General features: G+C 37.3%; 2 protein-coding genes across 2 annotated transcripts in view; both read left to right on the forward strand.

Moving 5' to 3' along the window:
* Nucleotides 1–438: 438 nt before the first annotated feature.
* Nucleotides 439–12,408, forward strand: FAM32A (family with sequence similarity 32 member A). Its single transcript, XM_053700708.1, has 4 exons — nt 439–572; nt 6,529–6,670; nt 11,079–11,132; nt 12,154–12,408. The coding sequence occupies exons 1-4, from the start codon at nt 499–501 to the stop codon at nt 12,220–12,222; spliced, it is 339 nt and encodes a 112-aa protein (XP_053556683.1). The 5' UTR covers nt 439–498; the 3' UTR covers nt 12,223–12,408.
* A 14,056-nt stretch (nt 12,409–26,464) lies between these two features.
* LOC128647269 (zinc-alpha-2-glycoprotein) overlaps nt 26,465–27,110 on the forward strand; it is a 136,228-nt gene continuing 135,582 nt past the window's right edge. Inside the window, exon 1 of the mRNA XM_053700062.1 lies at nt 26,465–26,858. Coding sequence (XP_053556037.1) covers nt 26,465–26,858 — 394 coding nt within the window. The remainder of the gene's footprint in view (nt 26,859–27,110) is intronic.

Consider the following 27,110-nt stretch of genomic DNA (forward strand, 5'->3'; position numbering starts at 1 on the left):
CTTAGTGGGGAATATGTGGACGCCTGATCTTTTGAGTTCTTATTGCCTTAAAATCCATGTTTCTATCAGTCCGATTTGGAGATGATATGGGCATGTGGTTAAGAGGGACTGCTTGAAGGACCGAGACCAGTGTAATTATGGGTAATTCTAGTGGTCACCTGCCAGCTTGTTTCTTAGCACAGTTGGCTAAACGTCCTTCAGAATACAGGCTGCGTTACATGATATCCACGCAACATGGTTTATCTTTTCGTAATTTACCCGCCTTCTTCAATTTCTCACATAGCCCCACTGACTTCCTATCCATATCACACATCTTTTTTACACTATGACAGCGAGCGACGCGTACGTAAGAACCGGAAGTTAAGCATTTATGTGCCTTCTAGGTGTGACCGCCTTACTCAATGTGACGAATTTCCTAAACGTTGCGCATGCGCAAAACTTTAGCAAAGAGGACGCTTGCGCAGAGACTTCCAGCTGTTTGTTTTGTTGGGTTCCAAGATGTCGGAGTACGAGACGGTTCAGAAAGGAACCTTGAAATTGAAGGGCAGTGCGGACCTGGGACTGGGGAAGAAGTAAGACCATTGGGTGGTTTAGTGAGATGAGTGCAGATGTATATATCTCAATTATTTCTCTCAGTGGGTCAGATTTTATAAATTAATTCATTGAAGCTCTTACACATATACCGTGGAAATACTATATCAAATGACACTGCTAGGAATAAACAGACACACCACAATACATAATCAAAAAGTTTTAAAAACAAGTGTCTGTTTTCGATAGTTACCCCTAGGCTAGGATTCGGGTTACATTTTCTAGAGCCCTCGTACCCAGTGCCAAGCATCACAGGAAATATATTTGTTTACATTTTGAGAGTCACGTGTATTTTTTTGCGAATTGGCTTAATCTGAGTTTAGCGTTCTACATTATTTTTTGGCCATATCGCATTATTTTACTTCAAAAAATGGTGTGGGGGTTCAGAGGAGGGCTACCAACAATGCTGCAGTGTTTGTGTCTCCAGGAACAAAAAGGGGAGCCATATTTTGGGGTGTAAAGTCCCTGTTCTCCCCATAGACTTTCGCCAGCTCTGCTCACCTACATGGATACATTCATCAAACCCTCAGCCTACTGAGCCTACAGGTTTTATACATTTGTAACTGTTTACTGTACACAGGCACTTAAAGGGACACTGAACCCATTTTTTTCTTTTGTGATTCAGATAGAGCATGCCATTTTAAGCAACTTTCTAATTTACTCCTATTATCAATTTTTCTTAGTTCTCTTGCTATTTTTATTTGAAAAAGAAGGCATCTAAGCTTTTTTTTTTTTTAGGTTCAGAACTCTGGACAGCACTTTTTTATTGGTGGATGAATGTATCTACCAAAAAGCAAGAACAACACAGGTTGTTCACCAAAAATGGGCCAGCATCTAAACGTACATTCTTGCATTTCAAATAAAGATACCAAGAGAATTAAGAAAATTTGATAATAGGAGTAAATTAGAAAGATGCTTAAAATTTCATGCTCTATCTGAAACACAAAATAAATAAATTTGGTTCAGTGTCCCTTTAAAGCAGCCCTCTCAGTAACTACTGTACAAACTGCTGAGAAAATAATGCTCACACAGCACTGCCATAAAGGGCAGCTCACTGGCTAATCACACAGTCTTAAAGGGACAGACAAAACCCCACACAGCCGTGAAAGGGTTAACTGGCACCACACGCACACAGTCTTAAAGGGACAGATCGCAGTAATGTTCATGAAAGGCAACCTTAAAGGGCAGCTTGACACCTGCACACACAGCCTTAAAAGGACAGATCACTGTAATGGTCACGCCACACCACCTTAAAGGCCAGCTCGGCCCCTGCACACACAGTCTTTAAGGGACAGGCACACACAACCTTTAGTGGTTAAACACACATAGTTTTAAAGGGAGCGATAGTATACATCCACATGCAAAGCACACAGCTTTAAAGGGATGCTCTGTCTTAAAGGAACAGGGGCACGTGCACACACCGCACTCACAGCCTTTAAAAGACAACTTGCACCATAAGCACAGAGCGTTAAAGGAACAGCTCACACCATGCACAGTCTTTAAGGGACAGGTACAGCTCACACCTAGCGCAACCTTAAAGGGCAGCTCGACACCTGCTCACACAGTCTTAAAGGGGCAAGCTCACACAACCTTTAGTGAGTTTACACGCAGTTTTAAAGAGAGCGATAGTATGCAGCCTTAAAGGGATGCTCTGTCTTAACGGGACAGTGGCACGTACACAAACACACAGAGCACTCACAGCCTTTAAAAGGACAACTTGCACCACATGCACACAGCCTAAAAGGTACAGATCACCGGAATGTTCACGCTGCGCAACCTTAAAGGGCAGCTCGGCACCTGCGCACGCGGTCTTTAAGGGACAGGCACACACAACCTTTAGTGGTTAAACACACACAGTTTTAAAGGGAATGATAGTATGCATCCACACGCAAAGCACACCACCTTAAAGGGACGCTATGTCTTAAAGGGACATGGGCACATGCACAGCCTATAAAAGGATGTGTTTGTGTGCGTGCACGTGCCACTGTCCTGTTAAGACAGAGCCTCCCTTTAAGGCTGCATGCATCATGTGGGGATGCATACTATCGTTAACTTTAAAACTGTGTGTGTAAACTCACTAAAGGTTGTGTGTGCCTGCCCCTCTAAGACTGTGTGAGCAGGTGCCGAGCTGCCCTTTAAGGTTGCGCTAGGTGTGCATGATGTGAGCTGTGCCTGTCCCTTAAAGACTGCATGGTGTGAGCTGTTCCTTTAACGCTGTGTGCTTATGGTGTAAGTTGTCCTTTTAAAGGCTGTGAGTCCAGTGTGTGTGTGTGTGCACGTGCCCCTGTCCCTTTAAGACAGAGCATCCATTTAAAGCTGTGTGCTTTGCGTGTGGATGCATACTATCGCTCCCTTTAAAACTGTGTGTGTTTAACAATTTTTGAAGTAAAATAATGCAATATGGTTGGCCGACAAAATAACTTAGAATGCTAAACTCTGATTTTTCCAGCTACTGAAAACCTATGCTGTTAAAGGGACAGGAGGCTACTTTAGAATTAGTATTATACTGTACTCATTACCCAGTTTTGCATAACCAACACTGTTCTATTAATACACTTTATACCTCTGTGCTTACCTTGTGTTCAAAGAGCTCCAAACGCTATGGATGCCTTAGATGCAATATATATGGTATATGCAGACATGAAGTCTGTAGAGCAGGATAAGGTAACATGGTAGAGGTAGACCGGTTCAGATGGGAGAGCTAGCTGGTTGTGGAGCAACATAAAGGGTGTGACACACTGCAAGCGGAGCGCAGCGTGTAGATGCAGCTGTGCGCGCTCAGTGTGTCCTGCCTTTTTATCTCTGAGCACTCTGCTGCGTCAGGTCGCGTAGCTGAGCGCTCAGAGATGAAATAATTGAACTTCAGAAGCGATGCGGTGCGAAGCAGCTGCTTCGCCTAGCGCCGCATCGCTTGCAGTGTGTCACTACCTTAATACTTGCACCAACCATCAGGGCTGTCCCTGGAGCTTTCTAAAGGCTGTAACATACTGCAAGCGAAGCGGCGTGAGGCGAAGCAGCTGCTTCGCACCGCTTCTTAAGGCTGTGACACACTGCAAGCGGAGCGGTGCGCAGCGTGTAGATGCAGCTGTGCGCTATCAGTGTGTCCTGCCTTTTCATCTCTGAGCACTCTGCTGCGTCAGGTCGCGTAGCTGAGCACTCAGAGATGAAATTATTGAACTTCAGAAGCGATGCGACGCGGTGCAAAGCAGCTGCATCGCCTCACGCTGCATCGCTTGCAGTGTGTCACAGCCTTTAAGTTCAAATATTTCATCTCTGAGTGCTCAGCTACGCGACCTGACGCAGCAGAGATGAAAAGGCAGGGCACACTGAGCGCGCACAGCCGCATCTACACGCTGCGCTCCGCTTGCAGTGTGTCACAGCCTTAATACTTGCACCAACGATCAGGGCTGTCCCTGGAGCTTTCTAAAGGCTGAGTGCTCAGCTACGCGACCTGATGCAGCAGAGATGAAAAGGCAGGACACACTGAGCGCGCACAGCCGCATCTACACGCTGCGCTCCGCTTGCAGTGTGTCACAGCCTTTATGGTCTTTTTGTTGAAGAGCACCTGTAGCATACAGTGGTGAACACAGGTGTGCAGGTATAGCTGTGTGTAGCGCATATCACTTTGCAAAACTCATTCCTGGCAAGTTTTTTCCATTTAACCCTGCTCTAGATGTGAAGTTCATTGCACAGTAAAGTGTTTTATGCAACAGTTATATGCAAGGTTTTCATTTCAACTTGGAACTGGCTAGTAATGCATGACAACATAAAAAAAATCTTTCGCAAAGTCTATCTTTAAAGGGATATGAAACCCCACATTTTTATTTCATGATTCTGATAGAGCATATGATTTTAAACAAGTTTCTAATTTACTTCTATTATCACATTTTCTTTGTTCTTTTGGTACCTTTTGTTGAATAGCAGGGATGTCAGGACTCAAACTTAGTTGCTGGCCAATTTCTGGAGCACTATATGGCAGCAGTTTTGCAAGAATGTTATCCATTTGCAAAAACACTTGATGACAGCACCATTTCCTGCCATGTAGTGCTCCTGAAGCCTACCTAGGTATCCAACACAGAATGTCATGGGAACAAAGAAAATTTAATAAAAGAAGTACATTGGAAACTTTTTATAAAATTGTATGTTCTTGTCTGAATCACAAAATAAAAATTTTGGGTTTTATATCCCTTTAAGTTTAGGGTCCCTCTTGTATGTAAAAAATAAAAATAAAACATGGTACTCATAATGGTGTCCCAAACCTTCAATATGCGGCTATGGAGTGTGGCTGCTTCACCTGTTTTTGCTTTCTTATGCAGTGCTGCTGCTGATTAAAGGGACATAATACTCATATGCTAAATCACTTGAAACTGATGCAGTATAACTGTAAAAAGCTGACAGGAAAGTATCGCCTGAGCATCTCTATGTAAAAAAAGAAGATATTTTACCTCACTATTTCTTTAGCTCAGCAGAGTAAGTGCTGTGTAAAAAGTAACACTAAGCTGCTGTCCAGCTGCAGGTAAAAAATAAATGAAGAAATGAACAGCAGCCAATCAGCATCAGCAGTGCTGAGGTCATGAACGCTTTTAATTTGATCTCATGAGATTTCACTTAACTCTCATGAGATTTCATAGTAAACTTCCTTAAAGGGATATGAAACCCACATTTTTTCTTTCATCATTCAGATGGAGCATGCAATTTTAAGAAATGTTCTAATTTACTCCTATTATCAAATTTTCTTTGTTCTCTTGCTATGCTTTCTTGAATGAGCAGCAATGCACTACTGGTTGCTTACTGAACACATGGGTGAGCCAATGACAAGCAATATAAATATGCAGCAACCAATCAGTAGCTAGAACCTAAGTTCTTTGCTGCTCCTGAGCTTTCCTAGATAAACCTTTCAGCAAAGGATAACAAGAAAAGGAACCAAATTAAATAATTGCAGTAAATTGGAAAGTTGTTTAAAATTGTATTCTCAATCTGAATCATGAAAGAAAATTTTTGGGTTTCATGTCCCTTTAAATTGAATAGGGAAATAAGATGTGTGCACAAAGCTCACTCCCTTGCCTGTCCCAGGACAGACATACTGATTTGCTGCTTAAAGTCCTTTGCAATGGGGGTTTGAATTCTTAGAATATTTTGAGGTTTAATATCTTTCTTTTTTACATAGAGATGTTCAGGTGATATTTTGTAGTCAACTTTTTACAGCTATGCTGCATCACTTTCAAGTGTTTCAACATTTGGGTATCATGGCCCTTTAATTAAAGGACCAGTAAATACAGTAGATTTGCATAATCAACAAATACATGATAAAAAGACAATGCACTAGCACTTAGTCTGAACTTCAAATGAGTAGTAGATTTTTTTTTTCTAACAAATTCCAGTTATGTTTATTTCCACTCCCCCTGTACCATGTGATTGCAATCAGCCAATCACAAATGCATATATGTATAGTCTGTGAATTCTTGCACATGCTCAGTAGGAGCTGGTGGCTCAAAAAGTGTAAATATAAAATACTGCTTTTTTTATGGAAGTAAATTGGAAAGTTGTTTAAAATTACATGCTGTGTCTGAATCATGAAAGTTTAATTTGACCCGAGTGTCAAAGATTTTGTTTGCCTGTATTGTAGCAAGATTACATTTTATAGTCCCTGTTTACAAAACCAACATTTTTTGATTGACATTTGAGTAGTAAAGCAGGAAATATCAATTGTGCATCATTCGATGTGTTTTGATTTTTAGGAGAATTATCCCTTTTGTGTTTTATAATTTTATAGAATATATGCATGTTTTTTTCAAACTTTGTAATCCTTTACACTTAATCTTTATTCTAAATCTTTTTTTGTACACATCATTAGTTTTGTCTGAGATAAATTATACAGATTTCCAGAACATTTTATTTTTATCCAAGCATGTCCTCTGATCTCAATTTGCTTTGCAGAAAGAAGAAAAAAGACAAAGAGAAAGATAAAATGATGCAACAAATTATGACCAGCACGAAAAATGAAGAGGAGAAAAAGAAGCCAGGATTGGACAAAAGGACCCCTGCACAACTAGCTTTTGAAAAGATGCAGGAAAAGAGAGTAAGACGATGATTTCAACTTGTTTCCGTTATTTAACATGATACTGACAGTTTAAAATCTGTGTGTACATTATTTATATTTAAACGGACAATAAAGACAAAATTAACCCTTCATGATTAAGACAGAGCTAGCAATTTAAAACAACTTTCCAATTTACTTCTATTACCAAATTTGCTTAATTCTTTTGGTATCCTTTTTGTTAAAGAGTAAAGCTAGTTAGGCTCATAGGAACTCAGGAGTGTAGATGTGTGTTTTGCACTCTGACATCATTATTTGTAGCAATGTTACACATAGTTGCAAACACTGCTGCCAGAGAGGTAAAAAAATGTGTGCGCTCCTATCAGCATACTTGGGTTTACTCTTCTACAAAGGATATCAAACGAAGAAAGATAATTTCAATATAGGATATTGAAAATACCTTTACAAACTGCAAGCTCCGTCAAAGCTATGAAAATGTACTCTTGACCTTACTGTCACTTAAAAAACTGAAAACAAAAGTCAAAACTGAATACATTTTTAGAATTGTTTGATAGCAGCCCCCTTATACACAATATATCATATATTTTACTATGTTTCAAGGTTTTTATTCTGTATACATAGTCTGTGACTTGATGTAATTTGGTATTGTCACTAGAATCAAAATGAAATGTATCGCTTACATCATTGTTTCAAAACTGCTTACCCCCAAGGCAGAACATACAGTGATCTGAGATGTCATCGCAGAAAATGCAACGTCTGCAGAAAGAACAGGACACATGCAGGAACTGTTAGTACTTTAAAGGGATACTGAACCCAATTTTTTTTTTATTGTGATTCAGATAGAGCATGCAATTGTAAACAACTTTCTAATTTACTCCTATTATCAATTTTTCTTCATTCTCTTGCTATCTTTATTTGAAGTGTAAGTTTAGATGCCGGCCCATTTTTGGTGAACACACTGTTGTTCTCGCTGATTGGTGAGTAAATTCACCTACCAATAAACAAGTGCTTTCCATAGTTCTGAACCAAAAAATATCTTAGATGCCTACTTTTTCAAATAAAAAAAGCAAGAGAACGAAGAAAAATTGATAATAGGAGTAAATTAGAAAGTTGTTTAAAATTGCATGCTCTATCTGAATCACAAAAGAAAAAAAATGGGTTCAGTGTCCCTTTAACTTTGCAGCACTGCTTCACATCAGGCTGATCTCTTCAAACAGTGCTGTGCTCTGGCTGCACTGTGTAAGTTTTCCTTACCAAAGCGCATCCACAGCAAAGTGCTGTTTAAAGTGAACATTTAAATATGCAGTAGATTTGCAAATCAGCAGCCCATTGATCGTTGACTGGCTCTCAGATTGTTTTCAATCCCAGCCCCTAGCCTTTCACACTCTGCTGTTTTTTTCTGAATATAAGCCATTCTTATGAGTAATGCTTTTTTAATATTACATTTCTATGTTGGACCAAGAGAAAATGAAACAAATTTATTCAAGAGACTTTTTACATTTTATTTTTTTGTCTGAAGCTAATTTGCAATCCATTTTTTAACTGCTGAAATATATTATAAAACTTTAAAAATATAATTATTCTTCATTCAACAAACACATTGCATTTGAACTGGTGCTTTAATGTAACTGCCTAATTTAACATTGATTTTTATTTAAAAATAACCTGCAGAAAAATTTTCACTAAAAAAAACTCATTGCAGAAAGTGAAAAAAAGTTCTGCCTCTGGGCTGCTTACTTATGTTTTGTTCTGCTTTGCATAAACTGAGATTGTAATATAAAATGTTTAATTATGTGTAGTAAAATAACTGTAAAATGCTTTATTGATTTTGCCCCATTTTCCTGTAATTTGAAAATTAGTTTTTTGCCAATTCTACTGAGTTTCTATAAAGTAATGGGTGCCACCGTGTTGTAACCTAGTTTTTCCCGTTATCAATCTTGTCTGCTGAGGGCAATTAGCGGCAGATATAAAACGGCTAATAAAAGAGGGTCTGCAAACAAGGCTGTGTGTAAACCCTGTTAGGTAGTTACTATAATAATCCTATATTCCACACTGCCTTGTTTACACATTTTTGTTGTCTGTTTTATATTTCCTGCAAATTGTCCACACCTAGGTTTCAACATCACAGTATCCATTACTTTATGAAAGCAAAAGTACTTTATAGAAACTAAACACTTATATAGTCAGTATTTAAACAAATAATAATAAAATCAAATGATGTCTGGGTCAGTTTATAGAACTCCAGGACTGTTTTGACTTTCCTGCCTCAACTGACTGAGGTTGGTTTAGTTTCCAACTTAAAATTATTAAAAGCTACACAACATATGCCATACATTTACCCCATACAATGCAATCTGTGTTTATGTACCATGATATAGGAAGGTAATTTATATTTTTTTTAAATAATTAAAATTTATACTCTCCTACTTTTTTTTTTTTTTTAACCCCTTAAGGATAAGGCCATTTTTCAATGTCTTTCCCTTAAGGACCAGGACTATTTTTAAATTTCTGCGATGTTTGTGTTTAGCTGTAATTTTCCTCTTACTCATTTACTGTACCCACACATATTATGTCGTTTTTCTCGCCCTTAAATAGACTTTCTAAAGATACCATTATTTTCATCATATATTATAATTTACTATAAAAAAAATATATAAAATATGATGAAAAAATGGAAAAAAACCCACACTTTTTCTAACTTTGACCCCCAAAATCTGTTGTATATCTACAATCACCAAAAAACACCCATGCTAAATAGTTTCTAAATTTTGTCCTGAGTTTAGAAATACCCAATGTTTACATGTTCTTTGCTTTTTTTGCAAGTTATAGGGCAATAAATACAAGTAGCACTTTGCTATTCCCAAACCACTTTTTTTCAAAATTAGCAATAGTTACATTATAACACTGATATCTGTCAAACAGCTTGTGCAATTATGCTACAAATGGTTGTAAATGCTTCTCTGGAAACCCCTTTGTTCAGAAATATATGGCTTTGGCGTCGCTTTTTGGCAATTAGAAGGCCGCTAAATGCAGCTGTGTACCACACGTGTATTATGCTCAGCAGTGAAGGGGTTAATTAGGGAGCTTGTAGGGTTAATTTTAGCTTTAGTGTAGTAGACAACCCAAAGTATTGATCTAGGCCCATTTTGGTATATTTCATGCCACCATATTACCGCCAAATGCGATCAAATAAAAAAAAAATTGTTCACTTTTTCACAAACTTTATGTTTCTCACTGAAATTATTTACAAACAGCTTGAGCAATTATGGCACAAATGGTTGTAAATGCTTCTCTGGAATCCCCTCTGTTCAGAAATAGCAGACATATATGGCTTTGGCATTGATTTTTGGTAATTAGAAGGCCGCTAATTGCCGCTGCGCACCACACTTGTATTTTGCCCAGCAGTGAAGGGGTTGATTAGGTAGCTTGTAGGATTAATTTTAGCTTTAGTGTAGAGATTAGCCTCCTATCTGACACATCCCACCCCCTGATCCCTCGCTGACACCTCTCAAACAGCTCTCTTCCCTCCCCCACCTCACAATTGTCACCGCCCTCTTAAGTACTCGCAATAAGTCTGCCAGTATAAAAATAAAGGTGTGGGTTTTTTTTTTTTAATTCTTTTTCTTCTAATATATTTTATTTGAAGTGTAGGATCCCCCATTAACCCCCAACCTCCATGACCCCTCCCCCTTCACCTATTGGTCGCCATCTTAGGTACTGGCAGCTGTCTGCCAGTACCCAGTTTACTAACAAATTTGCACTTTGCACAAAAACTATTTTCTGCAGTGTAGCTTTTCTCTCCCCCTCCTCAATACCTTCTCCACCTCCCGGATCCATTTCCAAAACATTTTTTCTCCCTCCTTCGGCAGATTAAACTGAAGTAGACAAGACTGTGCCGATCACCACGCACACGCTTCCGAGCCCCGCCTCCGTGCACGATCACGGACAGGATCTGTTGTCGCACCGGCGATGGGCCGCCCACCTGCCTCCCTGCTATTGCTCCCACCCACCAACGATCGGCACCACCGATGTCCGGTGCAGAGAGGGCCACAGAGTGGCCCTCTCTGCATCGGTAACTCTGCAAATCTATTTCTGCAGTGCCCCACTCGGGCATGCAGAAATAGCGCAATCTTGCAATTTTGAGGGTACGTTGCTGGTCGTTAAGGGGTTAAAGCATTTTAAGTCTGTTGCAGATATTTATCAGGAAGGCTTTGTCTGCACCGTCTGTTTGCTGTTGAGTTGACTATATTGCAGATTGATTGATTATTCAAATAATAAAAAAATGCTTAGACATAAACATCACTTGAGATGTCCCAATTAAGATGTCTAAGAAAACTTAAAAAAAAATTCAAATATGTAAATTTTATTTTTTACATCTGAACAGTGAGATGTTTGGCTTATTTATCAATTAATTTATTTTTACTTTTAGCAAATGGAACGAATTCTGAAGAAAGCTACCAAAACTCACAAGCAAAGGGTGGAGGTGAGTGGTTTGTTAAAAGGACAATAAAGTCAAAAGTATCATGACATTTTTTTTAAAACAACTTTCCAATTTACTTCTATTATCACATTTTGTTTAATTATTTTGGTATCTTTTGGTTGAAAAGCATACTTATGTAGAGTAGTAATGCACTGCTAGAAGGTAGCCGGACGTATATGCCTTTTGTCATTGGCTGACCCAATGAATTCAGCTAGCTCCCAGTAGTGCATTGCTGCTCCTTTAACAAAGGATGCCAAGAAAATTAAGCAAGTTTGATAATTGAAGTAAATGAGAAAGTTGTTAAACATCTGAGTTATCTATCTGAATTAAGAAAGCTAAATTATGATTTTAGTGTGTAGAAATGTAATATATAAATGTTCTCATACAATTCTTACAGAAATGAACTGTTAACATTTGATTAAATATGTTTTAAGGGACAAGATATTTATTCCACCTAAAAAGAAATTGTTTCAAAATTTATCACAGTGCTTTGTTTTTTTTAAATAGATGTTCCCGTAATAAATAAAGACAAGTTTCTAGGTCTTTGTCAGCTAGTGAGCAGTAAATACCTTCAATTTACTTCCTTTTTAGTTTAATTTTAAATAGCTTTTTCTGAAAGGAAAGAAAACAGTATTTATCTTATCTTTGTTGCACATATTTTAAAATGTGGTGTATGTGTATATATATATATATATATATATATATATATATATATATATATATATATATATATATATATATATATATATATATATATATATATATATATGTATATATTATGTATGTGTATATATATATATGTGTGTATATATATATATATGTGTATATATATATATGTGTGTATATATATATGTATATATATATATATATGTGTATATATATGTATATATATATATATATATATATATATGTATATATATATATATTGTTTATACATGTTGGTATATGTATGTATATTGTTTGGGTTGGGTTTAATAAATTATCTTTTTTGTTCCTCTTCCCCCCCCCCCCCCCCCCCTTCTAGGATTTTAATCGGCATTTGGATACGCTCACTGAACATTATGACATACCTAAAGTCAGCTGGACAAAATAACGACATTTTATTTATATGGATATGATTTTCAAGTACTTTTTTTTTTTTTTTTTTTTTTTTTTTTTTTTTTTTTTTTCCCCCGCTAGACAATATCACACATGTTAATCTTGCTCAAATAGTGTTTTATAATTTGTTACAACATTAGTTTTGGGGTCATTATGTAAATAAAGTGGATTTTGTAAAGAATGATCTCTTATCTTTTTATTGAGTGGCAATGTATTGGAAAGATGTTTTGAAAGGTGATAACCAGGAAGATGTCAGCCATTCATTTCACATTTTCTCTCCTATTGAAAAAAAGTTCTTTATTTTTTTTTCGATTAACTGAAGCATAAAGTAGGTATATTTAATACATTACTTTTCTTCTATGCGGAATTCTCTTATCCAAAATTTGAAAAATAAGCGCAGCTCAACATTGACTTTTTTATTTATTTATTTATTATAGTATGAAAATATACACAATAAAGAGAAAAATTACAATAAAAAGGGTTGTATATTACATCAGTTGTCCACATTCCAAACAAATTGGACGGTCAAATATAGCTTGCAACATTAATATCTGAATCTTTAGGATTGAAAAATAAAATTAAAATAAAGGAATAGGTAAATATATGGAGACACATACAGCATGTCAAAATTAAAGCCACAGTAATGACTAAGTTAAAGGGACATGAAACCCAACATTTTTCTTTCATGATTCAGATAGCCAATACAATTTTAAAGAACATTTCAATGTACTTATATTATCTAATTTGCTTCATTCTTTGGATATCCTTTGTTGAAAAAAACGCAATGCACATGAGTGAGCGTATCACACATGGCATCTATGTGCAGCTACTGAGCCTATCTATATATGCTTTTCAACAAAGGATATCAAGGGAATGAAGCAAATTAGATCATATAAATAAATTGGAAAGTTGTTTAACCCTTTGAGTGCTAAGCACTTTCCCACCTGGGTGCTAAGGTTTTTTAAAGGTTTTTTTTATTTTATATTTCTAAAAATATTTTTTTATTATTTCAGATACCCATGACTTATACTGCTGGAAAGGTCAGGTGATTACCTTTCCAACAGTGGGTCTTGGGGGTCTGTAGCTGCTTAGGTGCCTGAGATACAGGCTTCTAAGCAGCATGCCCCCTGCTCCTATATTTAACATTGTTAATGTTAAATAAAGTTGCGTGGTGACGTCATCACGCATAACGTGAAGCCCCGGCGATGCCTGTCACTATGCAGGCCTGATCGCCGGGGTGGGAGCCCCCAGATCTCCCTCAAGGTGTGAGAGTGCTAGTGACGGCTCTGAGCCGTCATTAGCACCAGTGTGGGAAACTCTGTGACGGCTCAGAGCTGTCATTAGCACTCAAAGGGTTAAAATTGCATTCTCTTTCTAAATCATGATAAAAAATTTGGGTTTCAAGTCCCTTTAAGAATGCGTGGAACTTGAGTTAAAAAAATTTCAGATTTAATGTTTTCTTGGCTGGCAGACCCCCTGCACTCATATTTCTCTAATTGGATTTATCAGATAAACTGCAAAACAATGCATTCTATGCTAATGTTATGACTGTAGCTAGTCTTGTCTGCACACTAAAGCTCAGATTGGTTCCTCCGAATGAGGCAAATGGTGGCTGGAGTTTAACTATTGAAAGCAAAGATGGTGTTAATTTATTGTTAAAATGTTTAGACTTAATGGATATGTTATTCTATAGCAAGAGAACAGAAGTGCCTTGTAAGTACAAGGTGTTTACTGACCCTTTTAAAGTACTGGTTGCAAAAGATCTGCATACAAAATAAATGTTATAAAAACATTTATAACTGTCACTTTGTCAGCGCTGAGTATTATGTTTATCTTAATTTTCTTGATTTTTGCCAACTAGTCCCAACTGAAAATGAGTTTATGCACTGCTCTAAACAAGCACTGCATTGTATGTAGCCAAGTCAAGCATTTTGCAGCAGGCCAGCTTACAGAATTTGACGTGTGGGACAAATACAGTTTACAGGGGTATTTTAGAGGAATAGTATAGTCAAAAGTAAACTTTCGTGATTCAGATAGAGCATGCGATCTTAAGCAACTTTCTAATTTACTCCTATTATCAATTTTTTCTAAATGATCTTTTTATCTTTTATTTGAAAAAGCAAGAATCTAAGCTTAGGAGCCAGCCCATTTTTGGTTCAACACCTGTGTAGTGCTTGCTGATTGGTAGCTACATATAGCCACCAATCGTCAAGCGCTACCCAGGTGCTGAACCAAAAATGGCTTGTAAGCTTACATTACGACATTAAAGATACCAAGAGAATGACGAAAAATTGAAAATCGGAGTAAATTAGAAAGTTACTTAAGCTCGCATGCGTTATCTGAATCATGAAAGTTTTTTTTTTTTTATTATTTTGACTAGACTATCCTTTTAAAGCAAAATTAGTCTGTGTATGTTGTAGGGTTTTTTGTCTTTTCATAAAATAAATTTATTAGGAATGACAGTTTAAATAGTAGCTAGAAGTAAATTTCAGTTGAATTGGATCTACAGCATTTGATTGAAAGTACACTATGGTGACCAGAAATAAAAGGAAATTTTAGCTCAGCATAGAGCCAGTTGCATCGTTTGGTAGTCCCAACCTCGTACCAGATGTGGATTTGGCACCTGTTCCACACTGACTCTCGGGATGTAAGAATAACCAGTTTGCCATTACACAAGAATAGTTAAAACTTTGATAGTATTGCACAGTTAAAGTTAAAACTTGAAAAGACACTTAAAGGGACATAATACTCATATGCTAAATCACTTGAAACTGATGCAGTATAACTGTAAAAAGCTGTCAGGAAAATATCACCTGAGCATCTCTATGTGAAAAAAGGAAGATATTTTACCTCACAATTTCCTCAGCTCAGCAGAGTAAGTTCTGTGTAAAAAGTTATACTCAGCTGCAGGTAAAAAAATTAAAAAAAAAATGAAGACATGAACAGCAGCCAATCAGCTGTGCTGAGGTCATGAACTTTTACTGTGATCTCATGAGATTTGACTTGACTCTCATGAGATTTCATTGTAAACTTCCTTTACCTGATTGGTGAAATAAGATGACAGTGCACGATGCTCATCCCTTCAGATGTCCCAGGACAGACACACTAAAATGCTGCTTAGAAATCCTTTACAATGGGAGGTGGCTACTGAGGAACTTTTGAGGTAAAATATCTTTCTTTTTTACATAGAGATGTTCAAGTGATATTTTCTAATCAGCTTTTTACAGCTATGCTGCATCACTTTCAAGTGTTTAAACATTTGGGTATTATGGCCCTTTAAGTCCAAATAAACTTTTATGATTCAGATAGATCATGCAGTTTTAAGACCCTTTCCAATTTACTTCTATTATCACATTTTGTACAGTCTTTTTATATGCTCACTATCTTGGCCCCCCTGGTAATACTTACCAGTGAGACCCCCTCTCCTGAGGGGCATGGACAGAGTTATCCACTCCCCTCATTTACTATATAAGCTTGAGTAGGACACCACCCCTTCCTCCTAGTTCTGTCCAGCCAGTTAGGTGGACAGGGCTAGGAGTCCCCATCCATTTTTTTCTCCATCTGGCCTGGAAACAGACAATGGATGTGTCATTTTAAATTGACTTACTTTAGCTGCCTGTATGTGAACTGGTGTCCTGCAGTTGTCGGCGCCATTCATGCTGTGGCTGCGGTCACTTGAATAGGCGGTAGGAATAACCGTTCCGTACGGTTTCCTTGTGAGGGCCGCCATGTTTCCGTGACATCATTGGTAAGGACGTCACGGGGGGCGCATCTGAGGGCTGTTTTTTTTTTTTGTTTTTTTTTTGTGCGCGCATAAACTCTTAAAGCCTTGGCACAGCGTTCCTTCTCCCTACGAAGATACCGGTCTTACACACATCATTTTAGGGATCTGGCATTCTGGTGTCTTGCTCGTTCTTATTGCATTTCATCATGGAAGATGAGAATGATCCAGGTCAGCTTGAGACTCAGCCTGTTACAGCCCAGAAGAAATCGGGGGCAACTACAAGGTATAATACATTTATTTATTTCTGTTACATATTTTTTATTATGGCTGGTTATACTTAAAAAAATGTTTTCATAGTAATACAGCCCATCCTATGCCCACCTGTTCCCTTTGTGATTATCCCTGCTGGCAGGACAAGAAACTCTGTTAAGTGTTTATTGGGCAGATTTATGGTGGAAGCTTTTCTGAATCACCTGTTTCTGCCTCTGATGGGGAAACACTAGATTTGATTTTCCTATAATATTTGACACTGCAACAAAACTTGAATTCATTAAAGGGATTTTAAGTTCTCTGGGAATTGAGAATGAACTATCTCAGGTTTTTATCTGATTGGTTTAGTTCAAGTTTTGCACCAGACCAGTATTCCCCTATTTCTGACACTTTAAAGTCTATATAATCAAATATTTTTTTTGCAAGGTCTAAAAATATGTAAGAATTTTCCCCCTGGAAAAACCCTTTGCATAACCAATTTGCTGCTACACCTAAGGTTGATGCTGCAATCTCTAGATTATCAAAATATAATATATTTTCCATTTCTATGATGCTGGATCTTTTTAAAGATGTAATGGATAAAAGTATTGAGTAGAATTTAAAAGGAATTTATCTCCATCAGGGAGTCTTATTTCATTGTAGCAGAGCTATCTATCTACAGGCTGTATACTATTCATTGTGTGATAATATAAGCAGGACTAATTTACTGCAAGCTGTATACTATTCATTGTGTGATAATATAAGCAGGACTAATTTACTGCAAGCTGTATACTATCCATTGTGTGATAATATAAGCAGGACTATCTTAAAGGGACACTGAACCCAAAGTTTTTTTTCTTTCATGATTCAGATAGAGCATGACATTTTAAGCAACTTTCTAATTTACTCCTATTATCAAATTTTAATTATTCTCTTGGTATCTTTATTTGAAATGCAAGAATGTAAGTTAAGATGCCGGCCCATTTTTGGTGAACAACCTGGTTTGTTCTTGCTGATTGGTAGATAAATTGATCCACCAATAAAAAGTGCTGTCCAGGGTCTGAACCAAAAAAGCTTAGATGCCTTCTTTTTCAAATATAGATAGCAAGAGAACGGAAAAAAATGATAATAGGAGTACATTAGAAAGTTGCTTAAAATTGCATGCTCTATCTGAATCACGAAATAAAGAAATTTGGGTTCAGTGTCCCTTTAACTGCAAGCTGCATATTAATCATTGTGTGATAATATAAGCAGGACTAATTTACTGCACGCTGTATACTATTCATTTTGTGATAATATAAGCAGGACTAATTTACTGCACGCTGTATACTATTCATTTTGTGATAATATAAGCAGGACTAATTTACTGCACGCTGTATACTATTCATTATGTGATAATATAAGCAGGACTAATTTACTGCACGCTGTATACTATTCATTTTGTGATAATATAAGCAGGACTAATTTACTGCACGCTGTATACTATTCATTTTGTGATAATATAAGCAGGACTAATTTACTGCACGCTGTATACTATTCATTTTGTGATAATATAAGCAGGACTAATTTACTGCACGCTGCATATTAATCATTGTGTGATAATATAAGCAGGACTAATTTACTGCACGCTGTATACTATTCATTATGTGATAATATAAGCAGGACTAATTTACTGCACGCTGCATATTAATCATTGTGTGATAATATAAGCAGGACTAATTTACTGCACGCTGTATACTATTCATTATGTGATAATATAAGCAGGACTAATTTACTGCACGCTGTATTCTATTCATTTTGTGATAATATAAGCAGGACTAATTTACTGCACGCTGTATACTATTCATTTTGTGATAATATAAGCAGGACTAATTTACTGCACGCTGTATACTATTTATTTTGTGATAATATAAGCAGGACTAATTTACTGCACGCTGTATACTATTCATTTTGTGATAATATAAGCAGGACTAATTTACTGCACGCTGTATACTATTCATTTTGTGATAATATAAGCAGGACTAATTTACTGCACGCTGTATACTATTCATTTTGTGATAATATAAGCAGGACTAATTTACTGCACGCTGTATACTATTCATTATGTGATAATATAAGCAGGACTAATTTACTGCACGCTGCATATTAATCATTGTGTGATAATATAAGCAGGACTAATTTACTGCACGCTGTATACTATTCATTTTGTGATAATATAAGCAGGACTAATTTACTGCACGCTGTATACTATTCATTATGTGATAATATAAGCAGGACTAATTTACTGCACGCTGTATACTATTCATTTTGTGATAATATAAGCAGGACTAATTTACTGCACGCTGTATACTATTCATTTTGTGATAATATAAGCAGGACTAATTTACTGCACGCTGTATACTATTCATTTTGTGATAATATAAGCAGGACTAATTTACTGCACGCTGTATACTATTCATTTTGTGATAATATAAACAGGATTATCTTATCTGCAAGCTTTATACTATTAATTGTGTGGTAATATAATCTTTTAAGCACAATTACAAACATGTAAAATGTATTTCATCTACTTTTTTGATGGAAACTTTGTTTTCTTTTTTCAAGGCTTTTGTTAAGTCTGATAATATTCTTACCTTTTTTTTGTTTCCCTGTTTTAATGCTGTAGGTTTTTTCCTTGGTCTAATTTTCAACCCATACCCCTTTTTAATCACCTGCCTTTAATTATCTAGGGAGCACCCTGATTGATTTTCTCCTGTTGGTACTTGAAATCTTTTTAGTTTTTAAGTTTATTATTTACATTGATGGGTTAGAATATATCATTTTGCATTTATCTCTTTTTGTTTTATGTTTTTAATAGTTAGACTTTGTTTTATACAAAAAGTACCTTCTTCTTCAAGCAGGGAGTCAGAATTGTATTCTACTCTGGCTGGGCTTTAAATGTTTAGCCTCTTGATGTATTTTCCGTCTGTTTTTACCTTGGCTATGCTTTAACTGTTTAGCCTGCTATGCATTTACGGACTTATTTTTCTAAAAATAAACCATCTTTTTACCTTCAGTTTCATCTTTATGGATTTTATATCAATGGTTTTTATTTCTTTCCCACCCTTTCTTATATTGCTGCTTTGTATTCTCTCACTGGTAAGTATTACCAGGGGGGGGCCAACATTATTGGAAATTAACAACAAAATTTAAACAATTTCTATATCTTGGCCCATACCCTGGGTAATACTAACCCGGCTCCCTCCCTTGCTTGGTTCACCTGTTATTGGCTGGACATTTCTAGGAGAAGGAAGGGGTGGTGTCCTACTCAAGCTTATATAGTAAATGAGGGGAGTGGATAACTCTGTCCATGCCCCTCAGGAGAGGGGGTCTCACTGGTAAGTATTACCCAGGGTATGGGCCAAGATATAGAAATTGCTTATATTTTGTTGTTAATTTCTAATTTTTTGGGGCAAAGCTCATAGGGTACCCTATTCTGTGATTGGTTGATGTCCCACATGATACAGGGGGTCAGAAAATGGAAGAAAAAAAAATAAATTTACCAGAATAAAATCAGCTTATTTTAAATTGAGTAAATGTTATTGCATTGTCTTTTTATAATGCACTTGTTAATTCTGCAATTCTATTGCGTTTAGTGGTCCTTTAAAGGAACAGGAAACCCACATTTTTTTCTTTCATGAGTCAAATAGAGAATAACATTTTAAACAACTTGCCAATTTACTTCTATTATCTAATTTGCTTTGTTATTTAGGTATCCTTTGTTGAAAAGCATAGCTAGGTAGGCTCAGCACCTGGGTGCTATTTGCTGATTGGTGGCTACCTAGCTATGCTTTTCAACAGAGAATACCTAAATAATGAAGCACATTAGATAATAGAAGTATATTGGAAAGTTGTTTAAAATTGTATGCTCTATCTGAATAATGAAAGGGAAAAAAATAGGGTTTCCTGTCCCTTTAAGTAATTATTTTAAAAGTAGGCCATAATATAGATAATTGGTTTTTGTGAGCTACAATATCTCCAGGTGAAGAAATTAACCTATGAAAGCGCAGAGCTTCCAGAAAAGGTACTTCAATGTATCCGAGCCAGCAGGAGGTCTACCTGCTGCCACTCATGTATTTCTCCCGATCTAAATTAGTCCATAACTTAGGTTTTGAGGCATTACAGATTGTTTGTTTGTTTGTTTGGAGAAAGAAAAACATAGGCTCCACAATGGCCTAGTACCAGCCAGACACATGATGTAAATAAATCAAATTGGAAAACTACTCACAAGAGTAATGCATCCAGTGATGCTATTAAGGCAGGCTGGAACTTCACAGCAGACCAGCTCTCTGTTTCCCACTGACAGTCATAAGGGACCAGGAACACTTTAGAAGGTAGTCTCTTTATCTGTATAAGAATATAGAGCAAACAACCATAGCCCAATACCGTATATACAGGGACAGCACAAACGAAAATAAGTGATTGCACTTACAAGATTTGGAGCACCTCCAGGTGCAGTAAAAGCAGGCTGGGATATCACAGCCTCCCAGCTGACTGCACTCCACAGCTGACCGGACACCAAGGGAAACAATGAAGTGATATCCAGGAAAAATCCAAGAATGGTATTATGATAGACTCCAACATAAAACAGCAAATGTATAATAAAAACAGTGACTTTATTAAAAGCAGCACGTTTCTCAGCCTCTACATGGGCTGTTTCCTCAGGCTATACAAAAAATTTAATGATATACACTTGCTATATAAAGGGGTGAAACTCTGATAGAATTAGGCTATTCAAATAAAGCAAACAAAGAGACAAAAACCGGAACCAAGGTGCCAGTGCAAGGATGGTTTATTCAAGCTGTTAACAGTAGGTCATGGAAGCACCTACTGACGCGTTTCGCGCACGAGCACATGTGCTTCATCAAAGATGCCTGCATTTGTTTAGAATACTAGACAGGGTAACTGTGTGGTATGATCCATGCATGTATCTCTTGCATTTTGGAATTTGACACTTTTTTTATTGAATATAAGCACAAGATCGCTATCTATATGGTCAAAACGTTTATGGTTGTTTATCCCTGTTAAGAGTGTATTCTGAATTATGTACGTTTGTTCATGTTTTATATTTATACTGATTGTAGACAAATTCTATGTATAATCTATCAACCCCATGTGTGTGAGGTCATTGCTGGGAAGGTCTGTTTATTTTCGGTTACCATTCTTACTAATTACCAATTGATGACACACAGGTGCTTTATTTGAATAGCCTAATATTATCAGAGTTTCACCCCTTTATATAGCAAGTGTATATCATTAAATTTTTTGTATAGCCTAAGGAAACAGCCCCTGTAGAGGCTGAGAAACGCATCGCTTTTAATAAAGTCACTGTTTTTATTATACATTTGCTGTTTTATGTTGGAGTCTATCATAATACCATTCTTGGATTTTCCTGGATATCACTTCATTGTTTCCCTTGGTGTCCGGTCAGCTGTGGAGTGCAGTCAGCTGGGAGGCTGTGATATCCCAGCCTGCTTTTACTGCACCTGGAGGTGCTCCAAATCTTGTAAGTGCAATCGCTTATTTTCTTTTGTGCTGTCCCTGTATATACGGTATTGGGCTATGGTTGTTTGCACTATATTCTTATACAGATAAAGAGACTACCTTCTAAAGTGTTCCTGGTCTCTTATGACTGTCGGTGGGAAACAGTGAGCTGGTCTGCTGTGAAATTCCACCCTGCCTTAATAGCATCACTGAGTGCATTACTCTTGTGAGTAGTTTTCCAATTTGATTTATTTACATCGTCTGGGTGGTACTAGGCCATTGTGGAGCCTCTGTTTTTCTTTCTCCAGATTGTCAAGCACCAGGATTCGACCATCCTTTGAATGAGAGCTGACTGTTCCATATTTGTATGGACTTTATGTTGAAGTTTGTGTATAATGTTTGAGTTTATATTTTGGTATCAATAAGAAGCGCCCCCTATGGGAATTGGGAGTGCCTGGGTTCACTATTTTTTTTCTATCGTTCATATTGTTTGTTTATTCTAAAAGACATAGCTTTTTCTTCCCCATCTTAGACTGTGGAGCAATAGTGGATGATCATATTATAATTGACAGGCACACTGGGAAAATGCATATGTATTTAACCTGAACCTTTTGTAGAGAGAAAACAACTTACTTTAGTTTCCTATAATTTATTGAGGTGGATGTGGTAAAGGTTTGCATAAATGGATAGAGCATTGCTTCAAAACCATGTCCTACTCTTTCTTGGCAAGTTCTTCTCCTTAATGTGGTGGTAGTGGTGTTCAACCACTATAATTCTAGGCCTCTACTTTTAATCTGTCTTGGCACAGTCAAGCAAGCCTGATCAAGTTTTAATCTTAGACAATAAAGATTCTTAAATATCTTTATAGGAAGATTACATATATTTAAATTTGAATACCTGGACCAATTTTAAGGTTCTCTAGATCAGAAGTCATCAACCTTGGTCCCTCAGATGTTTTAGAACTACATTTCCCATGATGCTGAGACACTTTAGGCTGTCTGAGCATCATGGGAAATGTAGTTCCAACACATCTGGGGGCCAAAGGTTGCTGACCCCTGCTCTAGATGAGCTACTAGTTTTGGATTTGTACTCACTGGTCTTCCAGGCCTGTTTTTATATGTAACACCCAATTTCATCAATGTGTTGCTTGAGTTTTCAGAAAACAAACTCAATTTAGGAGGGCACCATCTGGATCTGGGGTATCACCCTATGCAGCAGAAACACTGAAGATTCCTCAAAATCTTGACTTACCTGAAGCTTTGTTTGCACATGAAGACTTACTTTATCTTATGACCACATATGATCTTACACTTATTTTTCTTTTTTTCTTTTTTAAATGTCCAACCTTTTTCTTCTGTACCTACTGCCAAGGAGCAGAGTGAGTATATTTAATATCCATTAAATCTCAGGGGTTCCATTCACTGAAAGTGATTAGGATTTAAATAAGTGAACTTTAAATAAAAAAATAGATATGTATAAATTTAAAGCTGACCCTGAAGGTCATTGGAGGGTAATAAGAAAAAGACAAGACAATCTGATCCCAAAAGTGTTAAAGGTATACTAAACCCAATTTTTTTCTTTCATGATTCATATAAAGCATGCAATTTTAAGCAACTTTCTAATTTACTCCAATTATCAAATTTTCTTTGTTCTCTTATTATCTTTATTTGAAAAAGCAGGAATCTAAGCTAAGGAGCTGGCCATTTTTTGGTTCAGGGCCGTGGGTTGCGCTTGTTGATTGGTGGGTATATTTAGCCACCAATCGGCAAGCGCAACCCAAATTGGGTTTAGTATCCCTTTAAAGTGATGGTAAATCAAGCAGGATTTCCTGCATGGCTATTGGCTAAGAGGTGGAAACGTCACCTCTCAGCCTAAAAGCGTTTTGTCGTGGGCTGCCTTAGCAGCTCAGTGCAGCGAACGTTGCAAACAAATTAAGGAACTTTCAGAATGAAGCATTGTATTCTTCATAAATGAAAGTCCCCTTTATTTGTTCCGATGGTAAATCCTAACGTTTCACAAATGCTAGGATTTACCATCACTTTAATCCTGCAGTTCAACAGAGTAAAATGTTCCCAGTTAAGAGATTATGCAATATAATTGTTACTCACTAGATGGCGGTGTTGTATAAGCTTTAAGGTGCAAAGAGGTAGATTGGAAATAATATATGCTTGAGCACTGTATTTATGGAGTTTGGAGTGAATCTTCATAAACTTCAGGGGTTGTGGAAACTGCTACATCCCCCTCAAACCAATTCCAGTTTTCAGGCAATATACAGGTATATCTTTCATAGGTGGGATATCGGCCTCCAAAGAGCAGATGCTAATGTCTGGATACTAAATATAGCAAAGTTTCTGGTCTTAAAACCCCCCAGATTTACTTAATATATAGATCCTTGTGATTGCTACTAGCAGCCTGTGTGCATGCAGAGTACGGTGCCAGCTACCTTCTAATACTTTGGCTACTGATGAAAAGAGAGCTGGTGTCCATAGGCTTCCTGACTCTGTTAGAGAACCAGCCTGATGGAGGAATGCGTCCTTTCAGGAGGGTCTAATCAGGACTGATGTGCGTCATCAATAGAGCAACAGGCTGAATGGATGTAATTGCAGCTGCACTGCTCACCTAATACACCAGAATTTGTATTGCTTAAAAAGATAGATAATCCCTTTATCACCCATTCCCCAGTTTTGCATAACCAATACAGTTATATTAAAACACTTATTACCTCGTATCTAAGCATCTGCAGACTGCTCCCCTTTTTTAGTTTTTTTTTTTTTACATTTTAGCCAATCAGTGCTGCCTCATATCATTGTGCTCACTCCTGTGGAATTATTTATGACTCACATGAACTCGCACTGTCTAGCTGTGGAAAACTGTCAAAATACACTGAGATAAGAGACAGCCTTCAAAGGTTTAGAAATTAGCATATGAGCCGACCTAGGCTTAGCTTTCAACTAAGAATACTAAGAGAACAAAGCAAATTTGATGATATAAGTAAACTGGAAAGTTGTTTAATTGCATGCCCTACCTGAATCATGAAAGTTTAATTTTGACTAGATTGTCCCTTTAGGCAACTGGCCAACAATGTGTGTGTCAGTGAAAGTAGGTCCATGTCTGAAAGCTGGTTGCAGTTGGCTTTGCTCTACCCAAGGAGTCCCTTGGACTAGAAAGCTTCCTGATAATTTTGATCAAGTGCAATGTGTCCGTGAAACGCGTATGCAGGAATGCTCCATGACCTAAGCTGATGATTTTGTTTTGCTGTTTGATTTTTTTTTTTTGTGGTTTTATATTCACATGAAAAAGGAAGGATTTTATTTCAAGTCTGGCTGTTTACAGATTAATTTGTTTGATGCACATGCTGGACCAGAGTGAGGGCAGAAGCTTATTGTATTTACTGTTGACATTGTGTTAGAGCACCTCTCTGGACACAGGGAGATAATCCGGTAACAGACAAGTGTCCATGCTGAAGATACACTAAAGATAGCACCTGCGAAGCAGCATGGTAGGCGCAGCAGTCTGATTTCACTAGAATCAATCTGGCTACAAAAAGATCCGAACGGCACGAGCAGCCCACCTACTTCTGCATTTGGATCCTCACAAAGGATCCAAATGCACACTTCTATTAGCTACTGTCATAAAGTTAGTATAAAATGCATAGTTTGAAGCTGTTATCTGATAAATCCAATTAGGAACTAATATGTAGCAGGATAAGTCAGCAGGGTGCATTGCATTCCAAGTTCAGAGAATTAGAAATGGATTTATTTTCAGAGCTAAATTACATGAAAAGTGGGCAAAATACATCATGAAAATATATATCAGTTTATTATACATAGCTAATTATGTTATGTAAAAATCTCAAGGTGTTTACTGTTCTTTTAAAGGGATAACAAAGTAAAAATTAAACTTGCATGATTCAGATAGCATGTAATTTTAAGATACTTTTAAATTCACTTCTATTTTCAAATGTGCTTTGTTCAACTAGATGTGTTCAGCTTCCTGCCAGTAGTGCTATGATGTTCATTCAGCAAAGAATAACAAGTGAATTAGATAATAGAAGTAAATTGGAAAGTTGTTTAAAATCGTATGTTATATCCAAATTATGAAAGAAAATGTTGGAGTTTTCTGTCGCTTTTAAAGGCAGAAAAGGATTTCCTGCATGTGGAAAAAAACTTCAAATTTACACTTCAATAATGATCCAGAAATGTCCTTGTTAGCTTATTGATTCCTGTGTCAGCTAATACTGACCCCATTATAAAAAAATATTTTTGTGGGGGGGCGGAGCCAATTAGCAAAGAGAAATGGACGCATCTCTATAGAGCTCCTCCGTTTGATATGATTTAGAAGCTACAATTAGCCATCAAGGATGCAGATTGTCTTATAAAAGCTACTGGGACTTTACTTGATGCAGGATCAGTGAGTTGTTCACCAGCTATGACCCTCTTGCCATCTTACTAAAGCTAGATTATATTATAAAGGAGAGGCAGGCCTAAGACGGCAAATCCTGAACGCTGCAGATCTAAACCATCCCCCATGGGCTCCTGGGAATCCGCAGAAGGGCAGGCTGTGTTTACTGAGGAAGCGATATATGGAGATGGTGTCATGCTAGCTTGAGATTAATTTCTAGATCGGGTGCTGAAGGAATAAAGAGCGCGAAAACCACCATTGCAATAGAAGACGCCGCAGCCCCTGGGGAAGACGGAGATCAGCTCTAGCACACAAGATTATACTGTGATCATCTATATAGATGGCATCCATTGCTTTAATATTAGAGCAGTTGTCTACTCGCCTAGATCAACATCTTACGTCCTGCATCGACGCACTACATGATGGAGCCGTCTTACTCTCCCAAGATGTGCACGATCTCAGCAGGGATGTTCTTGCGACCTGGGGAGATGCTGTGGGGCCCCGGTATGGTTTCCGGGCGGAGGACATCCAGAATTATCAGCACACTCAAGGCAGGAGGTCTGAATCTGTCACGGCTCAAACGGAGGAGGAGGTAGATCTAGCCAAGTTATCTCACACTGCACGCATAGTAAAAGCGCTAGTGAGTACAGAAGAGGCTCTTGTGCTGGGAGATATACAGCAGCCGGACCAACTGAACAGACAGCTCAGTCTGTTTATGCCACCAGATGATGATGGTATCTACAGTGTACTAATTGAAGGCTTTGCCACTCTCGGGAGGATGAGATCCTTTGGGGTCCTGCCGCTATTTCCAAGGGATGTGAAAGATGTGTTCCCCCCAGATTGCTCAGCGAACCTCTATATTAACAATAAGATCTGGTTTAGGGTGAAAGGGTCTATTATTATGGGGTTGTTGGTGACATTCTAGGACTCTGACATATACATGGTAGAACTCATGAATGGCGGTCTAAGGATCTGAAACAAAGGGA

This window comes from Bombina bombina, chromosome 2 (genome assembly GCF_027579735.1).
Source record: "Bombina bombina isolate aBomBom1 chromosome 2, aBomBom1.pri, whole genome shotgun sequence".
Taxonomy (NCBI): domain Eukaryota; kingdom Metazoa; phylum Chordata; class Amphibia; order Anura; family Bombinatoridae; genus Bombina; species Bombina bombina.

What these genes read in the sequence shown, in the direction of transcription:
- FAM32A (XM_053700708.1), top strand. Translation starts at nt 499, where the DNA reads ATGTCGGAGTACGAGACGGTTCAGAAAGGAACCTTGAAATTGAAGGGC. An exon ending in GACCTGGGACTGGGGAAGAA is followed by an intron (nt 573 to 6,528) that starts GTAAGACCATTG and finishes TTTGCTTTGCAG; the next exon opens with AAAGAAGAAAAAAGACAAAG. An exon ending in AAAAGATGCAGGAAAAGAGA is followed by an intron (nt 6,671 to 11,078) that starts GTAAGACGATGA and finishes TTTTACTTTTAG; the next exon opens with CAAATGGAACGAATTCTGAA.